Raw genomic sequence first — 19488 nt, forward strand, 5'->3', positions numbered from 1 at the left:
TGTAAAAATTGAATACAAGACATACTTTGGTTTGCACATGTCCTCGGATGCGTCATCCAGAAGGTTGTTGATGTAGTTGTTGTAGGTCTCAGCGTAGGAGACAAACACACTGTACTAGCTGTCTTCAATCACTGCTTCAGCTTTGTAGCCTTCCACCCATAGAGCCAGCCATGGTGAAGGTTTTTCCACTGCCAGTGACATTTTAATTCTTCTAATCAGTACATACCATTTTTCCCACTGATGAGGTCCTCCACCAGAGGTTTGGCCACACACTCAAAAAGCTCCTTTTGAGATACAGACACTCGAAATACTTTTTCAAGCAAATGCAGAGTCTGAAAAACAAGAGGGATTTTTTTATTAGACAATTATTATAGATAGTGACATTTAAACAGCAAAACACAGCCTACCTCTTTGTCCTCTCCATTTCAATTTACAGTACTTTAAAGCCCTCTGGAGCATGGAGCTGGACTGTGGAGGTGCTGATCACCTCAGTGCATCACTCCTGATCCTCAAGACCCAAGGGTCACATGCGGCAGTAAACCTGACCAAATGAAATCATGCCATTACACAATTACCAATCACGAAGGTATTTCTTTAGCAGAATTGACTGTCATACACAACAAACTCACCCCAACTGGGTCATTCTGTGAGTTAGACGGCTTTTTCTGAGGTCTTCGGGGAGTTTCAACTTTTCTGATAGAACAAATAACATAATTGCTAGCATCAGAAGCTAACAGTGCATCAGCTGAATGTGGTCAGCTAGCTTTAGGGTAAGAAGATAACCTGATTACACAGACATAGCCTGCTACTTTACCGCTATAGGTCCGCAATTAAAACATGAATCAGTCGCGTTTATGGGTTTACTCCACTAAATACATAGTAAAAACATTTGTCGGCTCATTTTTATCGTTCCTCCTTCATCGTTTTCTTCGCGATTTGAATCTTCCCTCTTCATCAATAAAGCCTGATGGGGACAGCCAATCAGAGTCCAGAACAACGGGTCACGTGTTTCCGCATTCCCCAACGAGAACTGTTATCTGAACATTTCTTTTATTGCACTGGAACTAGATCGGTTAAATGAATTTGTACCTACATCAAAGGCGTAAATAAATCATAATTTGTAATTGTAAACCTTTGCCTCAGATGTGGGGGTATTTCCAGCAGGATGTTTCATAATGTCAGTGTGACTCCTAGCGGCCAAACTGTGTCACATCAGGTGTGTTACAAAACATCCACATTTTGAGCTGAACCCAGTGGAGCTGCGCCTGGCCACCTCTGTCAATATCTAACATTGGTGCATAAGGAAAAGTATACAACGTGGTCCATACTAGGTGCCTCATATACTTCATGGGTGGCGTCGGTGAGGTGAGTATTTAGGGACAGACAAAATGAAAGTACCAAAAGGAAACGCTATGAAGTCCCAGGCATCTAAATCAAAAAGTACTACTAGAAAAGGAGCTAAAGCAAAACAATCACTCTCCAGTAAACTACAAGAGAGAAAAGATGCAGACAAGTCTCCCTCAGCCGGTAAGTAAGACTGACTCATTGATTTAAATGTCCAAATTCTTCTGGAGACAGTGACATAATGTGAACTTGTGTTACAGAGGTTGTATCCAAATCATGTGCTGTGATGGTTCAGAAAAAGGTTGGCAATCAGAGTATCCTGCATTATCTTTATAAGAGCACCCTGGGACAAAGCCTGCACACTCAACTCAGACAGGTAAGATTATGACACATGCTGGACAGTTAGGCCTAAAAAGGGCATATAATTGTCTTCAGTCTCCACTTCACTATGTGGCATTTGAATAGAGAAGTAGGCCTAAGCAGCAAAACCGTAAATAATATTGACTGCTACAATATGTCAAATTGTAGGTTTCATTATTTTGTTGCTTGTAATGAGGGCGTATTATGCATCCAACAACAGGGACTGTAGTAGACTGGGCCTGGACCAGGACGAAATCATATGAGCTTTTGCCCCCCTTGGATATATATTATATACTATTAGAATATGACACTAGCAATATTACAAATGTATTATTTCAACAAAACCGTTTGCATGGCTATATTATTGAAATAAGTATGTTACCCCGTTGAGATATATTGTGCATGTACCCTGAAACTGAGACAGCCTTTGCAATCAAAATGTGTTCTTAATCTAAAAACAAAAACAAATAAAAAATTCTCTGTCTCTGTTTCCAGTGTCTCCAGGAGCCTTTTATCCGCTCACTCTCGTCTTATCATTTACATGGAGCTGACAGTCCGTTTGACCGCAGAATCACCAGTTTGGAGTGGCACCCAACTCACCCCTCCACGCTGGCAGTGGGGTCCAAAGGAGGAGACATTTACCTGTGGAATTTTGAAGACACTGCCAGAAAGAGTTTTATCCGAGGGGTCAGTCCTTTTACATTTGATGGGAATGGGAACATAAACCATGGTGCAAGATTATGGCATACAATTGGAAATGTTTTAAACTATTTCACAATAATCATAACCCTAAAATCTGACATTATGGCATCCATATATGCATCACTCACATAAGTAGTTCAGACAATTTCCTACAAGTATTTGGCTTCCCTATATACTACCAGGGATAGTCTCAAATAAATGATAAAAACTGATGAATACAGGTACCAATACAGGGCAATTGCAACCCTAAAGCCGGATTAGATAATCATTAAAATAAATAGTCTAAAATGTTAAAAGACTGATGACACCCAGAAGAAGTCTGTGTACCACCAGTGAGTCACTCACCATAATTTTCAATATTGCTGTAGTATTTTATGTGTGTAGCCTGAAATGATCATCTTTCTAATGGAAAAGACACTTTTAAATGTTTGGTACTTAGAGAGGACCATCCTACTTTAGGTGCATGCTTCTGGAAAGCTTTGTGTGAATATTTGAGTTTCTACTTTGTGGACAGAGTGGAGCGGGGGATTCCATTGGTGGGATGAAGTTTTGCCCAACTGACCTGTCCAAAGTGTATGTAGCCTCTGGAGGTGGGACAGTATCACTGCAAAGCTTTGAGGGCCTCCCCAGCACTGTCCTGTTGGGAATTCACGACTGTGGCCATGAACATCACAATGTTTGGTAAAAAGTTATAACACAAAGTCAAATATTTTTCTTTTATAATCTACAAAACAAAGCATTCAGAACAACTGGTTGGTCCATAACTCTCTCGCAGTATGTGGTATTGCTGTCTGGATTTGTCGGTCAGTCGTCAGATGCTGGCAACGGGAGACAACATGGGGAATTTATTTTTGCTAAGTATGGATGGAGTAAAGGTGAGGAAAAACACACATTTATTATGGGTAGAGACAGGGGCGTCAGACTGTATTTCCACTAAATACAATTGTGCATGACATCTGAGGGCACCATCACCTCTTTAGAAAAGATGCAAATGGTTTGATCCACAAGTGCTGCGTAACTGGCGCTTATATACAAACACATCAGGAGTCTGAAAGGATGTCTTTTCTGAAGGTCAAACTTAAATTCAAATAATTACGACATAATTATGAGACTTAAGCCTATGTATGCTAATCTAAATATTGTATATTTTTTTATAGAAACAATGCAATAAAATGTTTTGCTAAATTCTGGCACTGTATATAATGTATACACTTTAACACAGAAATACCCTACAAATTAGGATGGATATGCTTTATTAATTGGTGAGATATTGTTATGTGCAGAAACCATAATGGTGTTTTTCTTATTCTAAAATGTGATGATGTCATACTCCCAGATGAGAGGCCAGACCTCTGTATTGATTACACTGTGCTTTACCAATATCCAATATGTGAATTCACACTTATTGAACCATACTGAATCATTTCTATTAGTGTTCTAGACAGCAGAACTCACTTTAACAACAAAAAACATTTTAACAATACTCATTTTGGCTGCCCTCATCTGTGTTAAATATGATTTTTCTATAGAATGTTCTAATGTTATCTGAAACCCAGTGATATAGTTCATATTTTATCAGTAGTGTTCGATCACTACAAAAAATATAATATGCTGGGATAAATATACAAGATTTTCTATTAGGGGCCCACCAAGAAAGTTTGTACCCAGGGCCTACAATTTGGTGCTACGCCCCTTGTTAAAGACTCTTAAAATACTGCTTTTTGGCCTTTTGAAAAAGATTTTCAGTCACACAGATTTCTGGACTGCCGATATTATTTTTTTTTTAGATGCAAAGAACATGGATAAACTTCAAATAATACTATAAATCTTTATTATATTGACCATGTAAAAATATCTTGAATTTGTTGGTTTAGATTTTTGGTGAAAAGCTGCACAAGGCAAAAGTGACGCATGCAGAGTTTAATCCTCGCTGTGATTGGCTGATGGCGACCTCCTCTGTGGACCACACTGTAAAACTGTGGGACCTGAGGAACATCAAGGACAAGACAAGTTTTCTCTACAACCTGACTCATGAGAAGGCTGTCAACGCAGGTGCAGTGGCTCTACTCATGTTATGGTCTGGTATGGCTGTGCAATGCAACAGATTTTTTATTAAATCGAGGGACTCTGGAGGAATACACTGGACATTTTTTTTTGTGTTAAATGACATTGATTAAAAGTGCTATGTAACTATTCTGGTGGGGGGACTGCTACCTTGTTTCCATAGAGATTTTATTGCTTTGCCTGGAATGTTAATTTTACAGATTTTTCAGATTCAAACTTCCTAATATGGTGTTTTAATTACCTGGACACAATGATATGCTACTTAAACTTCTATCTACAACGCTCTCCAGTGCCCCCTGTAAAGTTACATTGGGCTGTAAGCATTTATTTCCAACATGACACTGGAAATATTGAACCACATGTCCAGCTAAGGTAGAAATGTAGCTCTCCCACTGTGGTGTGCTATTCCCTGGTCGAGGGTTGCGAGGGCCCTTCATCGCTGCATCGTTGCATCGTTGCAGTTTAAATTTTTATTTATACTTTTTTTTTTATTATGCTCTTTGAGAAGGAATTTGACCCCTTGAACATATTCAAAACTCACAAAATTTTTCCCAAAATTCAGGGCTATTTTATTTTTTTATTTTGCTTAGCTGGGCATAAAACAATGGTGCGACAGCCGGGTCGGCTGAGTGAAGTGCAACCGCAAGGGTCATTTCTTATGCCACAGTGATTGATTAACCCCTTAATATAGTACAATATATTAAAGTATCCTGTATTTGTGTATTCTTTTCAGCATATTTCAACCCAGTGGACTGCTCAAAGCTCCTCACCACAGACCAGTACAACCAAATCCGCATTTACACATCATCTGATTGGTCCAAGCCTCAACATGTGATCCTGCATCCCCACAGACAGTTTCAACACCTCACTCCCATCAAGGTAACTTAATCTATGTCATTCTATATATTTGTGTTAAGACGGGTGCAGGGTTCGGTAGTAACGTGGCAATAGAGATATCGTCATATTAAAATCTTTACAATATGTGAAATGTTGAGCTCTAGGGGGTTTATACGACTGTTATCATCCTGTGGCATATTAAAAAGTAGCACTAACTGAGCCTTTCTGTTGCTCACTCATGCCTGTGAGGCATGAGTGTTGCCACTCAGCCACTGTGCTGCCTACACACAAAAACAAACAGGAAAATCAAACAACAGGAAAAATCAGAGAAAACAAACAAACAAACAACATAGGCGCTTCTCCAGGCAGAGAAACACTTAAGTCCAAAGCATTTCTGAAATTTCTTGCTGCAGAATGTTTCATCGTCATTGTGAGTTTTGTCAGGGAGAGAACTTACAAACACTTCAGAGTCACGCTGTGACCGAACATTTATGTAAATTTGGCTGAACACATTCTGTCCTGTACAGGAGACACGGCACTGAGGAGACTGATGCAAAATGGTCTACAGTCCCTTAGCCAATCAGGACACAGAACACAATGCACATTCATACACTGTAAAAAAGCATGTACAATTGCACTAAAAAAATCTGCGAAAACTGCGAGGCCGCAAAAGGTGAACCGCAATATAACAAGGGACCACTGTATTTGATGGGGACAAGTATGTTTCACACGCTACAACATTTTAAACTTTTACATAAAACATAATAACACTATGAAAAGATTGTCACTGACAATACAATGCAATACAAAAAACAATGCACATAATAAATTGGAAAACAGGCCAGAGATGGTCACATGTCTGACACTTCCGAATAAATGTATGTAATATAAATGGTGTACCATGATGTGTAATAATATCATATTTACAGTTGAAACCAGAAGTTTACTTACACTAGATAAAAGACACATGCACTTTTTTTCTCTCACTTAAAAAAAAATCAGACTAAACTTTTCCCTTTTCAGGCCAATTATGATTACCTAAATAATTTCTATTTGCTAAATGCCATAATAATAAGAGAAGGATTTTTTGGGCAATTTTTCATTGCTTTCTTCAAAGTCATATGTTTACATACATTTGGTACCATTTTCTTTAAACTGTATGACTTGGGTCAAATATTTTTTATATATCCTTCCACAAGCTTCTCACAATAGTTGGCAGGAATTTTGGCCCATTCCTCTTGACAGAACTGGTGTAACTGAGCCAAGTTTGTATGCCGTCTTTCTTGCACAGGCCTTTTCAGATCTGCCCATAAATTTTCAATAGGAATGAGATCAGGGCTTTGTGATGGTCACTCCAAAACATTGACTTTGTTATCCTTAAGCCTCTTTGTAACCAGTTTGTCAGTATGCTTTGTGTCATTGTCCATTTAAGGTTCTTTCCTTGTGATGCCATCTATTTTGTGAAGTTCACCAGTCCCTCCTGCAGCAAAACAACCCCACAACATGATGCTGCTATGCCCCGTATTTCACAGTTGGGATGGTGTTCTCAGGCTGCAAGTTTCCCCCTTTTTCCTCCTAACATAACGATGCTCATTATGGCCAAACAGTTCAATTTTAGTTTCGTCAGACCACAGGACAAAAATGAAGGTCTTTGTCCCTGTGTGCATTTGCAAACTGTAATCTGGCTTTTTAATGTTTCTTTAGGAGTAATGTCTTCTTCCAGCAGAGTGGCTTTTTAGCCCATGTTGGTACAGTCCTCATTTCACTGTGGATAATGACACACTCTTACAGTGGGGAGCCACTGTCTGTGTGAATGGTCATGTATGCAATTTTGTCTCCTTCCTGAGCGGTGTGATGGCTGGACATTCCCAGGGCGTTTATACTTGTGTATAATTGTTTGAACAGATGAACATGGCACCTTCAGGCACCTGGAAACTGCACCCCAGGATGAACCAGACTTGGGCAGGTCCACAATCCTCTCTCTGATATCTTGACTTTTGCTTTTTCCTTGATGTTACACAAAGAAGCAGTGTGTTTCAGGTGTGTGTCAAATAAATCCACAGATGTGTCTGTAATGAACTCAGATATTGTCAATAAACCAATTAGAAGCTCCCAAAGACTTCACATCATCTGGGTTTTCTCAAATAGTTTAAATGTAAACTTCTGACTTTGAAGAAAGCAATTAAAAATTGTATTTAAAAAACCCATCCATCATCCATCCATCCATCCATTTTCTTCCGCTTATTCGGGGCCGGGTCGCGGTGGCAGCAGTCTAAGCAGGGACTCCCAGACTTCCCTCACCCCGGACACGTCCTCCAGCTCCTCCGGTGGGACCCCAAGGCGTTCCCAAGCCAGCCAAGAGACATAGTCCCTCCAGCATCCCAGAACACCTCCCTAGGGAGGCGTCCAGGAGGCATCCTGAGCAGATGCCCGAGCCACCTCAACTGGTTCCTCTCAACGTGTAGGAGCAGCGGCTCTACTCCGAGCTCCTCCCGTGTGACCGAGCTCCTCACCCTATCCCTAAGGGTGCACCCGGCCACTCTGCGCAGGAAGCCCATTTCAGCCGCTTGTATCCGTGACCTTGTCCTTTCGGTCATTACCCAGAGCTCATGACCATAGGTTAGGGTAGGAACGTAGATTGACCGGTAAATCGAGAGCTTCGCCTTTGGGCTCAGCTCCTTCTTCACCACAACGGACTGATACAGCGACCGCATCACTGCAGACGCTGCACCGATCCGCCTGTCAATCTCCCGCTCCATCCCGCAAACCACCTTTTTCCGGTCGAGAACCATGGCCTCGGATTTGGAGGAGCTGATTCTCATCCCAGCCGCTTCACACTCGGCTGCAAACCGCCCCAGTGCCTGTTGCAGGTCCTGGCTCGAAGAAGCCATCAGGACAACATCATCTGCAAACAGCAGAGATGAGATCCTGTGGTTCCCAAACCAGACCCCCTCCGGCCCCTGGCTGTGCCTAGAAATTCTGTCCATAAATATAATGAACAGAACCAGTGACAAAGGGCAGGCCTGGCGGAGTCCAACATGCACCGGGAACAGGTCTGACTTACTGCCGGCAATGCGAACACAGCTCCGGTCATACAGGGACCGCACAGCCCTTAGCAAAGAGCCCCAGACCCCATACTCCCAGAGCACCCCCCAAAGGACACCACGAGGGACACGGTCGAATGCCTTCTCCAGATCCACAAAACACATGTGGACTGGTTGGGCATACTCCCATGAGCCCTCGAGGACCCGATGGAGAGTATAGAGCTGGTCCAGTGTTCCACGACCAGGACGAAAACCACACTGCTCCTCCTGAATCCGAGGTTCGACTGTCAGTCGGATTCTCCTCTCCAGTACCCTGGAATAGACCTTACCGGAAAGGCTGAGGAGTGTGATTCCCCTGTAATTGGAACACACCCTCCGGTCCCCCTTCTTATACAGAGGGACCACCACCCCGGTCTGCCATTCCACAGGTACTGTCCCCGACCGCCACGCGATGTTGCAGAGACGTGTCAGCCAAGACAGCCCCACAACATCCAGAGACTTGAGGTACTCAGGACGGATCTCGTCCACCCCCGGAGCCTTGCCACCGAGGAGCTTGCCAACCACCTCGGTGACTTCAGCCAGGGTGATGGACGAGTCCGCCTCTGGGTCCCCAGTTTCTGCTTCCTCCTCGGAAGACGTGACAGTGGGATTGAGGAGATCCTCAAAGTATTCCTTCCACTGCCCGACAACATCCCCAGTCGAGGTCAGCAGCTCTCCACCCGCACTGTAAACAGTGTTGGTGAAGCACTGCTTCCCCCTCCTGAGGCGTCGGACGGTTTGCCAGAATCTCTTTGAGGCCGTCCGATAGTCCTCCTCCATGGCCTCCCCGAACTCCTCCCAACCCCGAGTTTTTGCCTCTGACTGCCCGAGCTGCGGCACGCTTGGCCCGCCGGTACTCATCAGCTGCCTCAGGAGTCCCACGAGCCAACAAGGCTCGATAGGACTCCTTCTTCAGGTTGACGGCATCCCTTACTTCCGGTGTCCACCGGGTTTGGGGATTGCCGCCGCGACAAGCACCACAGACCTTACAACCACAACTACGAGCAGCCGCATCGACAATAGAGGTGGAGAACATGGCCCACTCGGAGTCCATGTCTCCAACCTCCCCCGGGATCAGGGAGAAGCTCTTCCGGAGGTGGGAGTTGAAGACCCCCCTGACAGAGGGCTCCGCCAGACGTTCCCAGCAGACCCTCACAATGCGCTTGGGCCTGCCAGGTCTGTCCGGCTTCCTCCTCTGCCAGCAGATCCAACTCACCACCAGGTGGTGATCAGTTGACAGCTCAGCCCCTCTCTTCACCCGAGTGTCCAAGACACGCGGTCGGAGGTCAGATGACACGACAACAAAGTCGATCATCGACCTCCAACCTAGAGTGTCCTGGTGCCACGTGCACCGATGGACACCCTTGTGCTCGAACATGGTGTTTGTTATGGACAAACTGTGACTAGCACAGAAGTCCAATAACAAATCACAGCTCGGGTTCAGATCGGGGAGGCCGTTCCTCCCAATCACGCCCCTCCAAGTGTCACTGTTGTTACCCACATGGGCGTTGAAGTCCCCCAGGAGAACAACCCTTCTCTCATTATTCTGGCATTTGGCAAACAGAAATCATTTTGGTAATCCTAATTGACTTAAAACAAGTTTAGTTTGATTTCATGTCAGACTGTGTCTTTTTATGTAAACATCTAGTTTCAACTGTATATCTACTGATTTGGACTGTGTAATTTTGTCAGTCAAAACACACATAGCTTGTGTTCATTACATAGGCTACATGGCATCCGACCTATGACCTAATCATTGCTGGGTGTTACCCGGATGAGCGCGTGTGCCATGGTAACCTGAGGACCATCGACATCTATGACTCCAACTCTGCAGAACTTGTGTATCAGCTGTACGATCCATCTGTACCAGGAATTAAATCTGTGAGTCTAATAAACACGTACACATAGACTGTATATATAAATGGACATAGCTGACCCGCTAGCTGCCACATTCCAAATAGAAAGTGAGCATGACCGCGCTGCCGGCTCCATCGACTCTGGCTCTAATTCACTTTGTATTGAAAAACTGTGTTCCCTCTCTCTGTAACTGCTGCTGTCAGGCTCATTATTTTGGCCTTAAAATGTTCATATTAACCCGATCTAAATGATCCTGGGGTTTTTATTTAGCTTTTGTGTCTGTAAATCAACATATGAACATTAATAACTGACTCAGGCACTTCTTTCCCTAAGGTTGTTCCTACTACCGTTACCAACAGGTTTGATTGATAGTGTTGCTAAATGCCCGCTGTGTGCTAAACCAGCTTCATTTGACTGGAGCTGAACGCTGTGAGTGGGATGACACTCCCATCGTCCACTTCTTTATACAGTCTGTGCATGTACATTACAAAGATGATTGTTAAGTTAATACATTAACATGATTATCTGTGGACATGCAGGTAAATAAGTTTAGCCCAATGGGAGATGTCATTGGATCTGGAATGGGTAAGTTTTCACAAAATGTAACTTGTACTGACATACAGATGTGATGTGCATATCTATCTTTATCTTCCAAAGTAGGGTTGCATAATTTTGGAATCTAATCTATTGCAAAAAAGTATTGTGATTAGATTTTTGATACATGTTTGCAACATGTATCACAAACATTTTTGTAATGGTCTAAATTGAGGCACAAGATTTTTCTATGAAAAGGATATTTTGCTCTTTGCAGCGGACATTCTTTTATCTAAATAACTGCAGCCTTTGCAATTCACTAATTGTGCTATAGCGAAATATTATGCAAGCCCATTTCATAGTAAAGCAGTCAGTCTGATGCAGTGTGTGACTTATGTGATAAATTAAGCCTAATGTTCCGTGCTCAGGTTCGACTGTGCTGGTGTGGGACAGGAATGAGTCTGTGATCAGTGATCGACACAAACAAACAGGGGAGAGCTCGGCTTATGTGACCTCACTGAGGGGCCAACGCAGGACACAGCCACGCTCCAGAGACAGAGCGCCCCCTGTGGACAAAAAACTCATGAAAACACTCCTTTCTCTGGAGGAAGGTCAGACCAAAACCAAGAGTAAAAAAAGTATATAGCCACAAGTGCCAATCACCTACGCCCTGCCCCACAAGGAGAGGGGGCGCTATTGCAACCTCAATTTGTCTCTTTACATTACACCCACTGTCAATGCTCTCGTGCCTTCTCTTCCTCTTTGCCCAAGATTTAGAGATTTGTAAAAATGTCCCCATTTCCGAAGCAAAGTGTGCAGCTGTGCCACAATAAGGCTAAGACAAATAATTTGCATAACTTTTGATTCCCCTCTCCTCTAGATAATTTTCACCAAATTTGAGCGCATTCTGACAAAAGCCCAAAGAGGAGTTTGTCAAAGTCTCATGTGGTAAAAACCTAACACAGATTTAGTGATTTTACCATTGGAATAACATTTGTCATCACAACGGCAAAACCATAAGAAAAGTGGCATGGGTGTCATTGACTTTTTTGTCAAAACTAAATTTTGTGCAAAATTCGGGAATTTTAGAAACTTTTTTTTTTTTTCCTCAACCAAATGAAAGTTATTTTCTCTCTATAGGGGCACTAATGCACCCAATCCATTCTTTCACTATGAGTAAGTTCACAAAGTAAGTTCACAAAGACTCACAGTCAGAATTCCAAATATGGAACTCTGCACGAAATTAGTTGCTATTACTGCTAGCTTCCATGAGCTTCATTTGACTGGAGCCAAACACTGTGGATGACGTCACACTCACTTAATCAACTTCTTTATACAGTCTATGGGTTGAGTGGGTTTACTTTTTTTTTTGAGGGGTTTACTTTTTCTTGTCATCATCTACTTCTACTTTTATGACTCTGTGGGTATTTTTTCGGCATAGTTCCTATCTCATAATGGAATTTTTTTTGTGTAAGGGTGCTGACATGCCTTTTTTTTTTTATTTTCACAAATTTTTGCCATTGTTCAGTGGGTGAAAATGGGAGGATCGGTCACAAGAACAATATTAAGGAGAAAAAGAATAAGAAAGAAAGAATAATATTCCAATACGAAAACTTGTTCCAGTGTTAGATTTTTTTTTTTTTTTTTTAATGTAATAAAGAACATTTCCGGAAAGCACTCGCACATTCCTGCGTCATGGTGAGGGTCCCTGGTCACTGGCGGGCCCTTCACTTCCCATCAGGGCACTTGCTACTCAATACTAAATGCCAGCTTCTGGTGCTTGGGCCTTATAAAGTGTGAAAGAATACAGCATTCTTTTGTACCTGAGTGCTTTTAACTGGCCATGACGGGTGTTTGTTCGTCTTTTATAAATGTTTTAATGTGTTTGTATTATTTTTTTCAATAAAATTACTATTTTGGATGTTTTGTTGTTTTGGAAAGACCATCTAATGAAAACAATAACATAGGTATGTCCTGAAGCACTCACCCCACTTTCCAGAATAAGGGTAATGTTTCTAGAAGCTTTTAGAATGAGTCCTTTGGAATATATTTTAATAAACTTATCCATAATGGGTAACCATAAAGCTGCTAGTTGGAGTAACCTAATCCCTCAGCTACAAAGTGAAAGACAAACAGACCTAGCAGGGCCTTTCTGTGATGAAGACTTTTCCTCTGATATTGAGTCATTACACTGTAACACCTGCAGTGATAGCCCCTGCTGCAAGGTGTCAGCCCTCAGAAAAAAAAAAGCTTGTTTTCAACTTGGCAAGGGTTGCGCAAGCATGTTGGTGCCATATTTAAATTTTGTTTTCAGAAGTTTACATACACTATATAAACATGCTTTTTTTTTTTTTTCTCACTGTCTGACATGACATTAGACTAAACCTTTCCTGTTATAGGTCAATTAGGATTATCAAAATTATTTCTATTTGCTAAATGCCAGAATAATGTGAGAAGGATTTTTTTTTTTTTTTTTTTTTTAAATTGTTTCATTACTTTATTACTTTCATTTCTTCAGAGTCAGAAGTTTACATACAGTAAGACTACTAGGCCATCAAACAATTTGGGAAAATCAAGATGGTGATTTGGAAGCTTCTGATTGATTTAAAGTTTATTGACAACATTAGAGACACACCTGAAACACTGCTTCTTTGTGCAACATCATGAGGAAGTAAAAAAAAAAAAAACAGCCAAGATATCAGGAAGAGAACTGTGGACTTGTCCAAGTCTGGTTCATCCATGGTGCAATTTCCACATGCCTGAAGGTGCCATGTTAATCTGTCCAAACAATTATACACACATATATATGTTTAAGTATAAACACCCTGGGAATGTCCAGCCATCAGGAAGGAGACGGGTTCTGTGTCAACACAAAGCCCTGATCTCAATCCTATTGGAAGTGTATGAACAGACCTGAAAAGGCCTGTGTGAGCCAGGCGGCCTACAAACTTGGCTCAGTTACACCAGTTCTGTCTGGAGAAATGGGCCAAAATTCCTCCCACCTATTGTGAGAAGCTTGTGGAAGGATATCCAAAACATTTGAACCAAGTCACACAGTTTAAAGGCAATGGTACCACATACTAATGAAATGTATGTAAATGTCTGACTTTAAAGGAAGTAAAATAATAATAATAATAATAAATAATCCTTCTCTCATTATTCTGGTATTTAGCAAATAATATCATATCATTATTGACCTAAAACTGGAAAAGTTTGGTTTGATTTCATGTCAGACAGTGAGAAAAAAAATGGATGTATCTCTTTATATAGTGTATGTAAACTTCTGTTTTCAGCAGTACTGGATTAAATTTTACATTGGATTGGAAAACATAATACTGGGAATTGTGTTAATTGTGAGCATGCCTTTATGGAGTGTATTAAATATAGGGAGGTAAAAATAAATAAATAAGTGAAGAAACTTAATAAGGACTTTAAAATTACATTTGAGCTAGTAATTATTACAACAGCATCCAATTAATGGAAGTTTCAAAGTTTTAGTTACGGTTTTGAGAAAGATTAATTTGCTTAAATTGATTAAATATAGTAATTTTACATTATTATTATTATTGCATTTATTGTTAGTATTTATGTAGTAAGATAAGATATGTATATATTGTTATTAGTATTGCTATCCAATTCATACTCCTTATAGATTGGTGGCGGTAATGCAAAAAAGTTGTTTGCCAACCGCCAATAAAATTCTACAAGAAGAAGAAAAGAAGTTTGTTTTCTTCCGGTGTCCGTCCAGCTGCTCAAATGCGAACGTGGTAAAAGAAGGTACCGTGATCACAGATGTGTGCTGCTCGCTGTGTGCAGGAGCAGGTTCTGTTCATTATCAGTCGTAGTGTTCTGATGTGTCACGTGTTCTGCAGCGGCGCTCCTCGCGCAGTCTGAGCTATGCTAACTCTGGGCTATGCTAACTCTGGGCCCTCCGTCTCACATCCGAGCTGCTTTAGAAACCTTTACATTGTGTATGTTCGTTATTGTCAGCACATTGCTAAATAGAGAAATGAATATTAGAAACCTATATAGTGGTGTGCAAGTTGATAATTTCGAATTCCGTTGGATGAAAGAATTATTCAAATATTAGCCTATTACATGTTAACAAGAATGACTCAAATATGTTCTGTTCAGCAATGCCTCATATCAGAGCAATAGACCCCTTGTTTTCATCACTAAACTAAACTAAATACTCTTGGACATATTGAGTGACGTTTATTAATAGTAAATAAAGTTATATATTGCCGTTTATAATTCTGGGCGGGGTGATTGATAGTAAATAATTAGGGTGACAACCAAAAATTGTAGAAAAAGGGACACATGTTGACTGGCGGACTCATAGATAATAACTGCAATAACACCATATGATTTTTTTTGTTTTTTACCGGTCATAATGCACAGAGAGATTAGAATAGCAACACTTACACTATAAAGATTACTTTGCAAGGAAAAAAGCCTTATCATGTATGTCAATTTCTCTTTTTATAATTCATGCGCCATCAATGAAAGAGTCAAAAGTAGGATATTGTCCAAATAAGTGAGATGGGGGACAAGGGATTAAATAATTGTGCAGGTTAAGACAACCAAAAGAGGGACAGGTGGTCACACCTGCTTGAAAAGCTGTTGCTTTGCCTGCCCTGGAATGTTCTTCAATACAAACTTTTCTACCTTTCATTAATCTATTTCAGGTATTTTATTGCCAAAAATACTCAAATCAAACAAATGCTTATCTCTATGGGAAATGTAAAGTTTTATGTCATTTTGTGGAAAACAATAATTTTGAGGCCATCCACCTAAAAAGTTACATAGTGCCCCTTTAAAGGACCCATATTATGCTATTTTCTGATTTATATTAAACACGCCCGGAGTTGTGTTTTGTCATGTGCTAATACAGGAAGTGCTCCAGTGTGTTTTTAAATTCTATACAGCTTCACTAGAATCATTTGGATAATTTCAGCCCTGAAATAGTCAATTTCTACTTAACAAAGGTAAAGGTAATTGTTAACCCGAAAAGTACTACTGCATGACATCACAAGGTGGAACAGAGCATTTTGAGCTTTGGAGATTTAGACAGCCTAATAATAAAGTGTTACTCAAACATCTATGAATGGAACAAAACAAGTCACAACTCCAGGCCTGTTTTTTATGAGGTAACAACATTCGAACCTGGCTTAAAGTTCAATTTTGCGTAATATAGAACATTTAATAATTTTATTCTTGTTTGTATAGCAGAGATGGAGTCCATAGAGGAGGGGGCCCTCAGTGTGGGGGGCTCTGTGGGAGAGGAGAACTATTTTCTGGGCTACACCTTCACAGACCGGTCCCACTCCAGCCGCGTGGTGAAAAACATCATGGACCTGTGCCTGGAGGATGGCCTGTTTGCAGATGTCACCATCATTGTGGACGGTAAAGAGTTCCACTTGCATCGCTTGGTCCTGTCAGCGCAGAGCAGCTTCTTCCGGTCCATGTTCACTTCCAACCTCCGAGAGTCACATGACCGCACCATCGAGCTGAAGGATGTGAGCGCCTCTGTGTTCCAGCTGCTGGTGGACTACATCTACCATGGCACCATCAGACTGCGCGTGGAGGACCTGCAGGTAGGGCTGGGTGATATGGTGATTAAAAAAAATTGAATTGTTCTTGTTCTCATTCCTATGACGATATGCTATTTTTGTGATCTTGTCAGATTGTGATTCAGTAAGGGCTGCAATGATTAAACATCTTATATTACGTAAAATTCAGTCTTGTGAGCTTTAAGCCATGTAATAATGTTGTAATCCTATCAAAAACATACCAGGAGAGTTTTGTTTCATTCACACGTATTAGAGTAATTCTGCATCTACATCTCTAAAGCCCAAAATGCTCAATTCCACCTTGTGATGCCATGACTCAGTAGTTTTCAAGTTAACAGCTCCTTATACCTTTAGCTCAGTAGAGGGCTGAACTGATCCAAATTATTCTAGTGAATGTGTTGGGAGTTTAAAGACACAGTGAATCACTTCCTGTATTACAACATGACATCAGAAGAGCTTATGTTATTTAGCCCTTAAAGACAATATAGAAATACTAAGTGTACATGAATTGTGATCAAATCTAAATCATGATGTGTGCCTCCAATAGAATCATGACATAACTTTATACTCTTGTTTGAGAGATAACATTATTTTAATATTTGTTTAATTATAGGCAGTATACTTGATATTCTAAATTTGTATGTCTCTGAAATGATAATTGCAATATTATTCATTTTTCAATATATTTCTCACGTCTACTTGAAGGACACGTACGAGATGGCTGACATGTACCAACTCACAGCGCTATTTGAGGAGTGCTCTCGTTTCCTGTCCCGAACCGTGGAGGTCAAGAACTGTCTCCAGGTGTGTCCACTCTCTCTGTCCTGCTCTGCTCAGAATAATATTGTGAGAGGTGCAAGATCACAATCAAATAAAAATCACACTTTGGAATGGTCACATTTAGTAAATTGCTAACACTTTAAGGTAAACACTGCATAACTTTCTGGAGGTGGCACATCACCAGCATGATTCCATGGAAATGGAAAACAGTCTCTGGAGCATTCTCCAAGGAGAATCTGTGGGAGGTTATGGCATGTTTTTCATGTTTTTTCAGTGTGGTTAAAAACCCCAAATGAAAATAAAGCATGATTATTTTTGTGCATTTTTTTGCAAAAAAAAATATACATGAAGTGGAGTAACATGATTTCATCCGGAAACAACCAGTTTTTACTCCTTTTTAGATATTACTCCAAAATCGTTCTTAGATACTGAGTAATAAATATGTGTGTTTTTATGGCCAGGTGATGTGGCTGGCTGACAGGCACAGTGACCAGGAGTTATACACTGCAGCAAAGCACTGTGCCAAGATTCACTTGGTTCAGCTTCACCAGACTGAAGAATTTGCTAATCTGCCTTTCTGCCTTCTTTTGGACATTATCAAAGGTAATAAAACAGGGACCTCTCTTAATAAATATAACTTTGACTTACTTTAAGGTCTTGTTGTGCTCACAGTGATTGGTTGGCAGCATTCAACATGCTAATTGGATGTAAAAACAATACAAAATTGAATGTGTTAAGCTTAATATGGTTAGCTGGATCCTATGTTAGTATTCAAATCATTTGAAAACAACCGAGTGTCACGAGTGTGAGAATCCATAAAAACTGACATAAAATTCGACTGAATCTGATACAGTATTATTCATCACTCTTTAATTTGAAAAAAATAAATAAATATTCAGAGCCATGTTTGAACATTCAATGCCTTTAATGGTTTTGTTTTAAGAAGCTTTGAGATCCAGGAGGTATCTAATACTGACACATTTTTGTCTTTAGATGGAGTTCCCAGTTCCCAGAATCCCACTGTGGCTATTGAGTCCTGGATTAACCACAACAAAGTGGAAAGAGAGGAGTTCTCGTCTGTTCTGCGAGAGAATCTCAAGGTAAATGTCAGATCTGTGACAGCTGTCAGATGTCAGATTAAGTTTATTTTACTTGACTCAAACTCTGTTGATCATCAGGAGATTGGAGAGAATGTGCACATCTACCTTATTGGTAAAGAGGAGACTCGGACGCACTCTTTGGCCGTGTCTCTGCACTGTGATGAGGACGATGCCATCAGCGTGAGTGGACAGAACAGCCTGTGCCACCAAATCACAGCAGCCTGTAAACATGGGGCCGACCTGTATGTGGTGGGAGGATCCCTCCCGCGGCGCATGTGGAAGTGTAACATGCACACGATGGACTGGGAGCGCTGTGCCCCTTCTCCCCGCGACCGACTACACCACACCATGGTCTCAGTTCTCAGTGATGATGTCATCTACTCTCTGGGGGGAAAGACCCTTCAGGACACACTGTCCAATGCAGTCATTTACTATACGGTCAAGGACAACATGTGGACAGACACCAGCTCCCTGGAGATCGCTGTGTCAGGTTCAGCGGGGGTCAATCTAGGGGGCACCATCTACCTGCTGGGAGGAGAGGAGAATGACATGGACTTCTTTACCAAACCCTCTCGTCTGATTCAGTGCTTCGACACAGCCACTCAGAAGTGTCAAATTAAACCATACATGCTGCCCTTTGCTGGCTGCATGCATGCAGCGGTGCACATGGACGTGATCTTCATCGTAGCAGAGGGGGATTCTCTGGTCTGTTATAACCCTCTGTTGGAGAGTTTTACACGGCTGCGCTTCCCAGAGGTTTGGAGTTGTGTGCCCTCTCTGTGGAAGGTGGCCAGTTGTAATGGCTGCATATATGTATTCAGAGACAAGTGTAAGAAGGGAGATGCCAACACGTTAAAGTTCAACCCTGCCACCTCTGTCGTGACTGTTATCAGAGGAATCAAAATCCTGCTCACAAACTGGCAGTTTGTTTTGGCCTAAAGTTTTCTCCACAGTCTGCAGTGACAGACAGGTGGGTCACATGACACTGTGCTGTGTTTACTCAGCTGGTGTGCCGGCCCTCTGGAACCCATCTCGCAGTGTGTCACTTTTAGTTTATTAACCATTTCAAAAGTGTTATCATAGTATATAAATTTACATTCTGCTAACATGGTGGTCAGTTTATTAAGAAACAATGTTTTTTTCCAATATTCTCAAAGGTTTGACTGTGAATAAATGCATTCGTAAATCATTATCTTTCACATTCAGCCACTATTTGTATTACTACATTGTGTTCAAGTGATTTTTCAGTGTTAC

At 41.3% G+C, this 19488-nt stretch overlaps 2 protein-coding genes across 2 annotated transcripts; both read left to right on the top strand.

Annotated features, from left to right (window-relative positions):
- The first annotated feature begins 1206 nt into the window (after positions 1-1206).
- ddb2 (damage-specific DNA binding protein 2) lies at positions 1207-12701 on the top strand. Its single transcript, XM_033967797.2, has 10 exons — positions 1207-1527; positions 1605-1720; positions 2200-2391; positions 2921-3087; positions 3182-3281; positions 4281-4458; positions 5204-5349; positions 10116-10271; positions 10787-10832; positions 11210-12701. The coding sequence occupies exons 1-10, from the start codon at positions 1389-1391 to the stop codon at positions 11425-11427; spliced, it is 1458 nt and encodes a 485-aa protein (XP_033823688.2). The 5' UTR covers positions 1207-1388; the 3' UTR covers positions 11428-12701.
- Positions 12702-14492: 1791 nt separating this feature from the next.
- Positions 14493-19418, top strand: kbtbd4 (kelch repeat and BTB (POZ) domain containing 4). The gene is made up of 6 exons (XM_055222721.1): positions 14493-14563; positions 16014-16378; positions 17060-17158; positions 17596-17737; positions 18128-18234; positions 18313-19418. Exons 2-6 carry the CDS (start codon positions 16016-16018, stop codon positions 19171-19173), a joined length of 1572 nt encoding a protein of 523 aa, XP_055078696.1. The 5' UTR covers positions 14493-14563; positions 16014-16015; the 3' UTR covers positions 19174-19418.
- The last annotated feature ends 70 nt before the right edge of the window (positions 19419-19488 follow it).

The sequence above is a fragment of the Periophthalmus magnuspinnatus genome, chromosome 6 (assembly GCF_009829125.3).
Source record: "Periophthalmus magnuspinnatus isolate fPerMag1 chromosome 6, fPerMag1.2.pri, whole genome shotgun sequence".
In the NCBI taxonomy this organism is placed as follows: Eukaryota; Metazoa; Chordata; class Actinopteri; order Gobiiformes; family Gobiidae; genus Periophthalmus; species Periophthalmus magnuspinnatus.

What these genes read in the sequence shown, in the direction of transcription:
- ddb2 (XM_033967797.2), top strand. Translation starts at nt 1,389, where the DNA reads ATGAAAGTACCAAAAGGAAACGCTATGAAGTCCCAGGCATCTAAATCA. An exon ending in TAAGTATGGATGGAGTAAAG is followed by an intron (nt 3,282 to 4,280) that starts GTGAGGAAAAAC and finishes TTGTTGGTTTAG; the next exon opens with ATTTTTGGTGAAAAGCTGCA. An exon ending in AACACCTCACTCCCATCAAG is followed by an intron (nt 5,350 to 10,115) that starts GTAACTTAATCT and finishes TTCATTACATAG; the next exon opens with GCTACATGGCATCCGACCTA.
- kbtbd4 (XM_055222721.1), top strand. Translation starts at nt 16,016, where the DNA reads ATGGAGTCCATAGAGGAGGGGGCCCTCAGTGTGGGGGGCTCTGTGGGA. An exon ending in TGCGCGTGGAGGACCTGCAG is followed by an intron (nt 16,379 to 17,059) that starts GTAGGGCTGGGT and finishes GTCTACTTGAAG; the next exon opens with GACACGTACGAGATGGCTGA. An exon ending in TTCTGCGAGAGAATCTCAAG is followed by an intron (nt 18,235 to 18,312) that starts GTAAATGTCAGA and finishes GTTGATCATCAG; the next exon opens with GAGATTGGAGAGAATGTGCA.